Genomic DNA, 13,554 nt, shown 5'->3' with positions numbered 1-13,554 from the left:
ATTTCTTCTAGGTTGTCCATTTTATTGTCATATAGTTGCTTGTAGTAATCTCTTATGATCCTCTGTATTTCTGCAGTGTCCACTGTAACTTCTTTTTCATTTCAAATTTTATTGATTTAAGCCCTCTCCCTTTTTTTCTTGAGTCTGGTTTATCACTTTTGTTTATCTTTTCAAAGAACCAGCTTTTAGTTTCATTGATCTTTTTCAACTGTTTGCTTCATCTCTTTCATTTATTTCTGCTCTGATCTTTATGATTTCTTTCATTCTACTGACTTTGGATTTTGTTTGTTCTTCTGTCTGTAGTTGCTTTAGTTGTAAGGTTCGATTGTTATCTGAAACTTTTCTTATTTCCTGAGGTAGGACTGTATTTCTGGAAACCTCCCTCTTAGAACTGTGTCCCATGGGTTTGGATCACTGTGCCTTCACTGCCGTTTTTCTCTATGCCTTGGTTTCTTTAGTGACTCATTGGCTGTTTAGTAGCATACTGTTTAGCTTCCACATATTGGTGTTTTTTCCAGTTTTTTTTCCTTGTAGTTGATTTCTAATCTCATAGTGTTGTGGTCAGAAAAGATGCTTGATATAATTTCAATTTTCTTAAATTTACGAAGGCTTGCTTTGTAGCCCAGCATGTGATCAATCCTGGAGAATATTCCATGTGCACGTGAGAAGAATGTGTATTCTGCTGCTTTTGGATGGGATGCTCTGTAAATATTAGTTAAGTCCATCTGGTCTATGTGTCATTTAAGAACTGTGAGTCTTCATTGATTTTCTGTCTGGATGATCTATCCACTGATGAAAGTGGGGTGTTAGAATCCCCTACTATTATTGTGTTATTGTCAATTTCTCCTGTTATGGCTGCTAGTATTTGCCTTATATATTGAGGTGCTCCTATGTTTGCAATTGTTATATCTTATCTTGGATTATTATGTAGTGTTCTTCTCTCTTGTAATATTCTTTAAAGTTTGTCTGATATGTTAGGGTTAGGGTTCTATTTTGTCTGATATGAGTATTTCTACTCCACCTTTCTTTTGATTTCCATTTACAAGGAATATCTTTTTCCATCCCCTTACTTTCAGTCTGTAGCTGTTCTTTCTACTGTTCTAAGGCTATGTGAGGAGGCCACTTCTCTGCATTAGTTTGCTCAGCTTAAGATGGGGATAAGAGTTGCCCTACCAACCTGGCATTGTTAACAACCTGAGAGTTAAAATGAGGATGAATGTGAAACTGTGTTTTAAATTGTGAAAAGTAACAGCAGTTGAGGGATGGGCTGGAGGAGATGTCAGGAATTGAGATAATGAGTTATAATTTCCTTCTCTCTAGCTGATCAGACGAGAGCTAATTTGGCCATACTTATGGGTCTATGTGCTCTATGGCTATGTGAGCACAGCACCTTCCTGACTACTTGTTTTTATGTTGAGCAGTACGCTTATTAAGCCCATTACCACCATCCAGCCACACTCTTCATACTAAAATCTGTATTTGACATTTCTAAGAGTGATTTATGATTTAAAAATTTTTAGTATTAAGCCTCAGAACTTTCTATCCTTTATCCCATACCTTTTCGGATGATAACTGGAGATTGTACAACCTTTCTAACCACCATTTTGGCTGCACCAGCTTTTCTCTGTGTGGTAAAAGTAGCAGTTTCTACAAAGACAGGAAAACTCCTTCAACTTTCCGTATGTATGTGTAATTTTTCATCTTTCAAGTTGTAAATTCACTGAGGACAGAAATATGATTAGTAGAGGCCCAATGGCTCAGCAGTAAAAAGTCCACCTGCAATGCAGAAGACATGGGTTCAACCCCTAGATAGGGAAGATGCTCTGAAGGAGGGCATGGCAATCCACTCCAGTATTCTTGCCTGAAAAATCTCATGAATCTCATGGATAGAGGAGCCTGGTAGGCTACAGCTCATGGGGTTGAAAAGAGGTGGACATGACTTAAGCAACTGAGCACAGTAAAAGATGGCTGATTTGAACCAAGAAAGCAAAACAAGAGTGTAGCTGAAGGAAGGGAAAGTCTACTTTGAGGCTTGGTATCTCTATAGGACAACCACAGCCCTTTCTCATCTGGCACATGTGCCTCAACAACATCTCTGGCAACTGGAAAATCCAGGCATATAAGCCTATTCCCAGTGGAATACCTAGGCAAAATGCGAAGAGAAGGATCAATTAAGGGTTCTTAAATTCCAGGATTGGTAGCATCCATTTACTGTATATGTTATTGAAAATACTTTACTTGTAATCCTCAACAACTCTATGAGGTAGATTTTTAAAAACATATCTGATGACACAAAGTAAGCAAGGGAGCTGGGCTATGAACCTGGATAATTTCAAAGGCTAGACCCTATTATTTATGCCTATAATGCCTCTCAGATACTTATATAGTCTCTATATATTATTTTTGATAGAATTAACCATAAAACAAGGGGAAGAAAAGACGCTTACCTTTAACAGTTTGTACACAGGGCTGAATAAAATAGCCAAAAAAACCACTGTATACTGCTTTATAAAAGACAGATAGCAACATATATAGTCAAACCCACAAGTATTTTTAGGAAAATTTCTTTTACAGAAGAACTTCAGGGAATCGTTAAATCTTGATGGATCCAAACTTCTCATCTGTACAATGACTAAACTTGCCTCAGTGGGGTCAAGTTGACTGTTACACTGACTGGGTTTCTCCATTGCCTCTGAATGCTGCCAGGGGAACGGCTGGTTCTGGGTGTGGCAGAGGCAGTCAGGAAGGTCATTGTGTTCACAGTCCCTCAAGCTGCCTCTACTACCTTACCTTTAGAGATCTAGGGAAGCTAAGTGACAGGCCCTCGGATAACAGCTAGTCATATACTGTTCTATGATTACTGTGTAAGTACTATAATATCTACCCATTAATATACTTGAACAATAATTAGTTTATAAATAGCTATTTTTAGGCAAAAAACTAGATAGTTTTTTCCCCCATTTATCTAATTATTCAATTATGCTAAAGCTTTTGACTGTATGGATCAAACTGTGGAAAATTCTTCAAGAGATGGGAATACCAGACCACCTTACCTGCATCCTGAGAAACCTGCATGCAGGTCAAGAAGCAACAGTTAGAACTGGACATGGAACAATGGACTGGTTCCAAATTGGGAAAGGAATACATCAAGGCTGTATATTGTCACCCTGCTTATTTAACTTCTATGAAGAGTACATCATGCAAAATGCTGGGGTGGATGAAGCAGAAGCTGGAATCGAGATTTCCCGAAGTATCAGTAACCTCAGATATGCAGATGATACAATACCAGTGGCAGAAAGGGAAAGAAACTAGAGAGTCTCTTGATGAGGGTAAAAGAGCAGAGGGAAAAAGTTGGCTTAAACTCAATATCCAAAAAATGAAGATCATGGCATCCAGTCCCATCACTTCATTGCGGATAGATGGATAAAAAGTGGAAACGGTGACAGATTTTATTTTCTTGGGTTCCCAAATCACTGCAGACGGTGACTGCAGTCGTGAAAATAAAGGATGCTTGCTCCTTGTAAGGAAAACTATGACAAACCTAGACAGCATATTAAAAAGCAAAGACATCACTTTGCTGATAAAGGTCCATAGAGTCAAAGCTATGGTTTTTCCAGTAATCATGTATGGATGTAAGAGATCATAAAGAAGACTAAGCACCAAAGAATTGATGCTTTTGAACTGTGGTGCTGGAGAAGACTCTTGAGAGTCCCTTGGACACCAAGGAGATCAAACCCGTCAATCCTAAAGAAAATCAACCTTGAATATTCATTGGAAAGACTGATGCTAAAGCTCCAATAAGGTAGCTACCTTATTTGAAGAGATGACTCACTGGAAAACACCCTGATGCTGGGAAAGACCGAGGGCAGGAGGAGAAGGGGGTGCCTGAGGATGAGATGGTGAGATGGTATCATCGACAAAATGGACATGAGTTTGAGCAAACTCCAGGAGATAGTGAAGGACAGGGAAGCCTGGCGTGTAGCAGTCCATGGGTTTGCAAAGAGTAGGACATGACTTAGCAACTGAATACCACCACCACCACAAGATGAAGAGAGTCTTGCTACCCTCAAAACATTTAGTCTATAATGGGACAAAACCAACTTTATACATGACTACGACATAAGGCCCGTTGCAGTAGTGCCTCAGAAGGGGCAGAAACACTGGATTGAGGATTCAGAGAACAAATAAAAAAACCTGATTTGTTACCAGAGCTACTGTGCTACTGAGCTCAGTTGCTCAGTCATATCCAATTCTTTGTGACCACAGAGACTACAGCCCACCAGGCTCCTCTGTCCATGGGATCATCCCAGCAAGAATACTGGAGTGGGTTGCCATTTCCTCCTTCAGGGGATCTTCCCGATCCAGGGATCAAACCCACACCTCCTGCACTGGCAGGCAGGTTCTTTCCCACGGAGCCACCTTTGGGAGGTCCCCCCCAATGCTACTACTATTTGTCTCTACTGTTCACACCACTGTGCAAGTTAAGTATTAGCCAATTTAAAAATGAAAATAGATGTTAAAATCATTACATCAGGTTAGAACAGCTAAATAACTGAAATTAGGGATGTCTTCCAAGACACTGGAAGGGTATCATTACGGTAATAAGGGGAAATTTGAGTGCTGGAATGGGAGCACACAGCATGTGTTTGGAAAACAAGCCTGCAAGTGTCGTGGGTTATCTGGATGTTATGGAGGAAGGAGGCTAAGGAAACCGATGGGGAAGACACCTTGCAGGCTAGGGAGAGGGTCTGGACTTATCTGCACAGGCTGGGGGTTACTGAGGACTTCTGTGCGCCTCAGCAGCAGGAACACCTCCTCAAGCATAGCTCAGCAAGAGGGAGCACGTAATGGGTCCAAAGGGGGCCGAGGTCTCAGCCCAGTCAAGTGCAACGTAACAATACAAGCCTAACACTGGACAGGTCCAAGAAAAAAGACGTATTTCCACATAATCCAAGACTTTTCCATATGACGTTAAGAAACCATGATTCAAGTTTAAAATCCTCTCCAATTTTGGATATTTAATTTTTGTAAATTTATAAGGTATAAAATTTTTTTAAAAAGTTTTTAAAGGTTACTATTTTGAAATTCTAGTTTTAAAAAGAACAGTTTTCTTATTGTAATCTGTCAACCAAAATCAAGAGTTAACAAAATTATAAAATTTTATCTAAAGGATTGTGATTTATGGAAACTCCAATTTTCTCAACTGAGGCAGCATACTAAAGGTCACGTTTTAGATGTGGCCCTGACTGGGTTTGAATACAGACTCTACCACTTCCTAGATATCTGATCTTGGGGAGTTATTTCAACTTTCTCTGCCTTAGCTTTCTGATGCTTAAAATGGGAACACAGTACTACCTTTCTAACAGAGTTGTAGAGAAATAAAAATAAATGGGAGAAAATAATAGCAAATGAAGCAACTGACAAACAACTAATCTCAAAAATATACAAGCAACTCCTCCAGCTCAACTCCAGAAAAATAAATGACCCAATCAAAAAATGGGCCAAAGATCTAAATAGACATTTCTCCAAAGAAGACATACAGATGGCTAACAAACACATGAAAAGATGCTCAACATCACTCATTATCAGAGAAATGCAAATCAAAACCACTATGAGATACCATTTCACACCAGTCAGAATGGCTGCGATCCAAAAGTCTACAAATAATAAATGCTGGAGAGGGTGTGGAGAAAAGGGAACCCTCTTACACTGTTGGTGGGAATGCAAACTAGTACAGCCACTATGGAGAACAGTGTGGAGATTCCTTAAAAAACTGGAAATAGAACTGCCTTATGATCCAGCAATCCCACTGCTGGGCATACACACTGAGGAAACCAGAAGGGAAAGAGACACGTGTACCCCAATGTTCATCGCAGTACTGTTTATAATAGCCAGGACATGGAAGCAACCTAGATGCCCATCAGCAGATGAATGGATAAGAAAGCTGTGGTACATATACACAATGGAGTATTACTCAGCCATTAAAAAGAATACATTTGAATCAGTTCTAATGAGGTGGATGAAACTGGAGCCTATTATACAGAGTGAAGTAAGCCAGAAGGAAAAACACCAATACAGTATACTAACGCATATATATGGAATTTAGAAAGATGGTAACGATAACCCTGTATACGAGACAGCAAAAGAGACACTGATGTATAGAACAGGCTTATGGACTCTGTGGGAGAGGGAGAGGGTGGCAAGATTTGGGAGAATGGCATTGAAACATGTGAAATGTCATGTATGAAACGAGATGCCAGTCCAGGTTCAATGCACGATGCTGGATGCTTGGGACTGGTGCACTGGGACGACCCAGAGGGATGGTATGGGGAGGGAGGAGGGAGGAGGGTTCAGGATGGATTTTCAAAAAATTACCAAAAAAAAAAAAAAAGTTTTATTAAAGTATAACAGAGTTGTAATTCTAATAATTAAATAGAACCTGGCTCACTAGTTATTATTATACAGTCTTAGCTGTACATATTTATACTACATGTTAGCTATGATTATACATTTTTAAACAAATAAATATGTTTTACTTTAGTAACAAAAACCCAAATATGGCAAAATTAATTAAAGGATGGCTAGTCCAGGCCAGGACACTGGAGTGGGTACTCTTTCCCTTCTCCAGGGGATCTTACCAACCCAGGGATCGAACCCAGGTCTCCTGCATTGCAGGCAGATTCTTTACCAGCTGAGCTACCAGGGAAGCCCACCAATAAGTAAATAACAGATGTTATATGTTTAAATATGGAAAAGAATATTCAAAAATGGTAAAAACATTATTTCCATCTGAGCCTCTTCTATTCCTCCTCTTTGATATATCCATCCTGTAATCTATTAGAAGTTTATTGTAAAAATGCCTACATCTTTAACCAGACACATCAAAGAAACTGATTCCCAAATAAGTCATATCACACAGAATTAAAGGCCATTAGTTTATGTAGATTCCTAGGGTCTTCTCATTTCAAAGTAATAGAACAAAATTCCAGTACAGCTAAATCTTCATCAGTCTCTTGCATTCTGTTGAAATGGGAACTGCTTTTAACTGAGATTTAAAACTTTTCACTAATGAAAACACAACTCTGGAACCAAGAAAGAATAGGTCCAAATTACACAAGATAAAAGAAAGCTCTCAATCTTACCACGTGGCCAAGGTGAGCCTTGAGATTGCCCAAAAGGTCTCCCCTTTTGGGTATAACTTGGTTTGGTGGATGTATGTCTGACTTTTCCAGGTCTGTATATTGGAAAATTGTGACCATGTCGATTCTCTCTGAAGTAGAAATCACATAATTATATTCTAGACTCTTCTATCAGTGATATATTTCAAAAATCCAAATTTCAGCTCAGATTAATACATTCATTTGACTTGGCTTATTCTGCACCTCAGTGGTCATTTAGTGTATAGTAACTTATACCTCAAAGTTTACTCATTTTTTCCCAAAGAAATTGGTTTTTATTATCTCTCTAATCATTTCAAAAGCTGTATACATTTGCCAGTTATTTATGTATTAAATAGTGTGCATTATTCTAAGAAATATTCAAAGAGAATCTCTGCTATTTTGATTACACCTCAAATTACACACAAGTAATATGATTACATCTAGGTTTGCGTTGGGTAGCATTTCCTCTAGGTTCTTAAGTTACGAGATCATGTTTACAAACCTAATCAGTTATTTTGTCAAAGGTGGTAATTTTTAACAACATTAAACTGCTAATTCATTTCCTCCTTATGTGTCACTAACAAATTTTGTGTTTGTGTGCCATATGAGAAACTTTACTCTTGGGTGCTTTTCTTTAGCATCCATGTTTAATTAATCCTTGCCTACTGAACTCATATCCAAACTGAGTGCAGGTCATTAATTTAAGAAACATGACAGTATCTACAACTGAATCGGCAATAACTCGGAGGGGACAGCAGAAGAAGCAGTAAGCTGATGAGGACCATCGTTTTCCTACAAGAGTGGAACCAACTGGAGAAACAGGGAGAGCAGCTAGGAGGCAAATTACAGAAGGAATGTCACAAAAACTACAGAAAGGAAGAAAACAGGATTGAATGGATATAAAGACTGTATTAGGCACTCAGAAGTGCTTTGCTATGTCTTAATTAGATATTTAATGCCATTTTCGTCCTTTTCCTTGGTGATTCTATAAACTGATGAAAACTAACGATGGCACTGTTCCCCTTCACTTTATCACCACATTTCAGAGCGAACACATGGAACCCGAGTCACATCGGCGCTCCACACTATCACGCCTGGCGTTATCTTGCCAAGTGACACGCCAGACCTCGTCTTACCCTCTTGGAGAAGGAGAGAGTTGCCTTCTGGGAATGTGGGCTTTTCTGTTAGGCAATGGTTTCTGAGCAGCTGCTGGAAGTTGTACTGATTCAGATAACAGTTCATTCATCAGAGTGTATGCTTGTGAGATTCGACGACTATAATGGTCTGAGAGTAGCAATCTTTAAAATAAAAAATTAAATAACATTTAGTAAGAGAGTCCCTTTCACTTCATATTTCTAGAGGGAACACGGTGTTTGAAGACCACCTAGTACTGATTTTCTTCAATGCAGTTCAATGCAAATTCAAATGTCAGATTTCTGAAAATTAGGAGGTATTATTAAAGGCACCTGTAGGCTGCAATCCTTGGGGTCGCTAAGAGTCAGACACGACTGAGCGACTTCACTTTCACCTTTCACTTTCATGCATTGGAGAAGGATATGGCAACCCACTCCGGTGTTCTTGCCTGGAGAATCCCAGGGACGGGGGAGATTCTGGGGGATGCCGTCTATGGGGTCGCACAGAGTTGGACACGACTGAAGCGACTTAGCAGAGGCAGCAGTGGGGTGCTTAAAAAACACACACACGTATTTGGATTGGGAGAGGGAGAGGGATTTCAGAAATAAGTTATAAAAATTGAATGGAATAAACAACATTTGAAAGCAAATTCCTAAAAAGGATAGTGGAATCTAATTATTTTCCCTGCAGTTATCTCCCATACTTTTCTATTTATCAACAAAAAGGGACTACTGTGAAAACTAGAGTGCCTAAGGCATTACCTATGGTCTCGAGTGAGTGAGGGAGAATGATCAGGGTGTAACTACCAAACTCACCTGTCTTTTTCATGCTTCATCTTTTGTCTCAGCCTGATTTCCCTTGAAGTCATGTAAAACTGCACAAGAAATAACCAGTTAGTTCATTACCATTCAGTTCAAATAATTAAACCATTACAATCCACGGAAAACATGAAAATTCTACTAATAAATTTTAATAGGAAGCTAAAATATAATTTTGCTATTTAGGAACAGTATAAAACATTGTCATATTTGATGAATCTTGCCTACTCCAGCCCAAAACATGAAAATGTTAAAGCATCATGTAATTAAAATAAAATCCAATTTAATAAATAGAGTACAAAGTCTATTTTAGCAGCTAAATTCATATATTTTCTCAAAAGGAGAGATCCTTATCAGCTGCAACTTAAAATGGAGAACAGGCACATTTCAGGATGGAGACACCTATACTTGGTACTCTGTCTTGTGATTAATCTCACCAAGAGCTTGGTTGATAAAAGCAGAAATGAGTGAGGCATTCAAAACCATCATTTTAATGTTTTAAAATGTTTGCCAGAAACCTACTACAGTAGGTTTATTGTGACTTGTAAAGTCTTCAAAATGCACGCGACACAAGATAAACTGGCCAACATCAGCTATAAATATGTCTTATTCCGAAATACTGAGTTACTGTTGAATTACTAATGAGGGTAAGTCCTTTCACAGGGATGACTGTATATAAAAACATACACAGAGAAGTGAATTCACTTTCTCAAGGTCCTACATAGTAGTCAATAATAAACGCAATGTTATATTGATTTCTAATAAAAATGTAAATTTTAAATTACATTAATCCCTCACTAGTTCCATATCTTTACCCAAATAGAAACTAAAAATTTACCTGCAATACTGAAGGAGATGTCACAAAGTCTAAGAACAAAACAGTCCCAACACCCTCAGAGTTAATTTATTCTAAATTTGGATATAATTCTAACCATCTGGGGTATCTGTTTGGCTGATGGGAGGGTGATATGGGAACTCACCCTCCATGGGGTGGAAGAATACACATATACACACGCACTGTAAGATTCTGGTCTTCAAGCTCTGAAGGTCATTATCATGTCTCCAGAGCTATCAACAAAATGTCGTCTAGTGTTAGCATGCCTTCTCCAGACACAGGTAAATAAATGACATTAAGTAATAGTTCACCTACTTTTGCACATTTGGTGCTTAAATGTGATAATCTTTCTTGGAAGATTCACTTATTTTATAAAATGTGTTTCCCTAATGATGGTGAAAAAAATAAAGTATCATATTTATTTCAGATTACAAAGTAAAAGATACACTATAATCCAAATGTAATGTAAATGTGACTTTCATAGTTATATAATCATCCAAGTAATACTGCCTTATTTCATCTTCTGAAGCAGAACACTTCTGACCTAGCCATGGTGATATCCATAGTCAGGACTCGGTAAACAAAAGCTGACAGTTTAAAGGAAAGCTTTACACACACAGAAGTGCCACTGCTCTGTTGGCACACGACTGGACCATACTTTAAAAAGGTTTTCTTGTAGACAACTTACAGAGAGAAAACTGATTTTTAAAACGCCTTTACTACATACATAATCAAGTTGTTCGACTGCAACTGACTTTCATTGAAAATTAAGGGAGTGACTTCAGTTGGTCGCCCAATCCCTTGATCTCTTCATTCAATGGTTAAAATGTTAGAGCCATGATTAGCCTCATGGAGAAAAAATATTTAAGACAGTTTAATCAAACATGGTTTATAGTCCCTTGCTACATTTTGTTAAGGTAATTTCTTAATTTTCCCTGACTTAAGTAAAATGCTGACTTTTCTATCAAATAATAAATGATTCTGAATTATGTTCATCCTTCTCTTGAATACCTGCCAGGAAAAAGTTATGCATATTCTGTGATAATTCCATTACCCTTGATACTGCAGACTTACTGGGTTATTCCTGGGGCAGAAAGGATCGTGTTCTTGCCCTCTCTTCTCTGCCAGCTGATTTAAGTACTCTGCCATTCTTTCTTTTCGTTTTCTTTTCATCCAGACTTGAATCTCTCTTCTCTCCTTCTCAGTTCTTTGTGGACGTCTACCTGAGGGATGCTGCATCCTGAGAAATTTAACCAGCAGTGCATCACTTGATTTTAAATTTGTTATGGAGATAGTACACATACCCCAGTGTTCACTGCAGCACTATTTACAACTGCCAGGACATGGAAGCAACTTGAATGTCCACTGATAGATGAATGGATAAAGAAGATGTGGTACATACATACAATGGGATATTGCTGCTGCTGCTACTGCTGCTAAGTCGCTTCAGTCGTGTCCGACTGTGCGACCCTTAGACGGCAGCCCACCAGGCTCCCCAGTCCCTGGGATTCTCCAGGCAAGAACACTGGAGTGGGTTGCCATTTCCTTCTCCAATGCATGAAAGTGAAAAGTGAAAGTGAAGTCGCTCAGTTGTGTCCGACTCTTAGCGACCCCATAGACTGCAGCCTGCTAGGCTCCTCCATCCATGGGATTTTTCAGGCAAGAGTACTGGAGTGGGGTGCCATTGCCTTCTCCACCATGGGATATTACTCAGTCAGATATAAAGGAATTGAGTCAGTTGTAGTGATGTGAATGGATCCAGAGCCTTGTCATACAGAGTAAGTCAGAAAGTGAGAAACAAATATTGTATATTAATGAATATATGTGAAGTCTAGAAAAATGGTGCTGATGAACATATTTGCAGGTCAGGAACAGAGGTACCAATGTGGGGAATGGACCTGTGGACACAGCTGGGGAAGGAGAGATTAAGATGAATTGCGAAAGCAGCACTGATGGATACACACCACCATGAGTATGTCGGACAGCTGGTGGGAGACTGCTGTACAGCACAGGGAGCTCAGCTCAGTGCCCTGGGATGACCCAGAGGGGTGGAATCGGGGTTGGTGGGGGGGCAGGGGTGGGAGAGAGGCTCCAGAGAGAGGGAATACATGCATACATATGGGCTTCCCTGGTGGCTCAGACAGTAAAGAATCTGTCTGCAATGCAGGAAACCTGGGTTCAGTCCTTGGGTTGGGAAGATCCCCTGGAGGAGGGCATGACATCCCACTCCAGTATTCTTTTGGGTTTTCCTGGTGGCTCAGATGGTAAAGAATCCGCCTGCAATGTGGGAGACCTGGGTTGGATCTCTGGATTGGGAAGATCCCCTGGAGAAGGGAATGGCTACCCACTCCAGTCATATGCTTTGATGTCTAGTCAATTTGCTCCAACCTGTCTCCTGAAATCCACTGACAAAAATCTCAGGTCACCAAGAGCCTCTTCAGTCTTCCTCCTACTGGACTTCTCTATAGTATCTGGTGCAACTGGCTTCTCCTTTCTGCTTTAAACGCTCTCTTACCTGGGTCTTTTTCTCACTCTCAAAACACAACACAGCCTCTTATACTGGGCATCCTTCTCTGCTCACCACCAATATGAATGTTTCTAAAGGTTCTGGACTTCTTCATCGATCTATTCCTGGACCATCTCAATCACTCCCAAAACTTACTACACAGAGATGACCTCTAAACTGCAGCCCTCCTGGACCCGGATCTGGCCTCAGGTTCCTGCTCAGGCTGTACTTCCCAGGGTCCAACCTGAGCTAATGAGGAGCATGGCAGGGATGCTGTGGCTGGCCCTGACCTATAAGAGACAGGACTCCTCTGAAGTTGACTCTGGCTTGATGTCTCACCACTGACCCAGCTGAAGCTTTCCTAGAACCACACTGTACTCTGGACTTAACTGACTCAGCCTTCTCTCCTCCACAGGGAGGGGCCAGACTTGCACTGTGGTCTGATGCCTCACTTCTGATCTTCTTCCTCTCAGGAGTTTTCTCGATACAGCTTTTGTACATCTAATCCCATCCTGGCTTCTACACAAACAGCACTAACAGTGGCCCAAGAAACAAGGTGGTGTGAGACAGCGGTTCAGGGCCGACTCAAACACACAGCGTGGGAAGAAGACACCATCCTAACGTGAAGACGGGTTATGGACAGAGACAGTGTGGTTTCACACTAGACACCTGCTTTTCTTCTGGGAGTCTGGACTCTTGGGATGCTCCAGGCAGAGAGTACCCTATCCAACCAACCCCCAATGAATCAATGAGCCAAAAGGTGTATGTATCCCAAGGAAGCATCAATAGAAGAGGCAGCCTTTATTCTATCAAAAACCAGTTCATGGCCCAGGAAAGGCAACAAGGAAAAACATTTTAACATAATGTTCCAAGAAAAGCTATTTAAAATGTATTCTAAATGTTCATGTCTAGGGTAAAGTACTATGAACTAAATTATTAATTACTTTAAGAAGAAACAGGATTATATTTATGTTGTACTCAGAGCGATGAGACCTTCAGAAAACTCAGGATACAGACGTGCTGTATTAGTTACAGAAGCCAGTCTATGATTGTTGGAGGAAGGGAGGAATGACATATAAACATCACAAAATCTATTCACAG

General features: G+C 39.9%; 1 protein-coding gene across 8 annotated transcripts in view; it reads right to left on the bottom strand.

Annotated features, from left to right (window-relative positions):
• CPLANE1 (ciliogenesis and planar polarity effector complex subunit 1) overlaps positions 1 to 13,554 on the bottom strand; it is a 108,284-nt gene that overhangs the window by 4,978 nt on the left and 89,752 nt on the right. For 7 of the 8 annotated variants that reach the window (XM_059878889.1, XM_059878891.1, XM_059878892.1 and 4 more), the window contains 5 exons: positions 11,022 to 11,187; positions 9,110 to 9,168; positions 8,297 to 8,458; positions 7,143 to 7,270; positions 1,558 to 1,647 (listed from right to left, as the gene is read on the bottom strand). In XM_059878889.1, the coding sequence (XP_059734872.1) occupies positions 1,558 to 1,647; positions 7,143 to 7,270; positions 8,297 to 8,458; positions 9,110 to 9,168; positions 11,022 to 11,187 (605 nt within the window). The remainder of the gene's footprint in view (positions 1 to 1,557; positions 1,648 to 7,142; positions 7,271 to 8,296; positions 8,459 to 9,109; positions 9,169 to 11,021; positions 11,188 to 13,554) is intronic. The other variant, XM_059878893.1, reaches the window with a different exon arrangement.

This window comes from Bos taurus, chromosome 20, assembly GCF_002263795.3.
Source record: "Bos taurus isolate L1 Dominette 01449 registration number 42190680 breed Hereford chromosome 20, ARS-UCD2.0, whole genome shotgun sequence".
NCBI lineage: Eukaryota > Metazoa > Chordata > Mammalia > Artiodactyla > Bovidae > Bos > Bos taurus.
The sequence above is the reverse complement of the archived record's forward strand: the minus strand, read 5'-3'. Positions and strand labels throughout refer to the sequence as shown.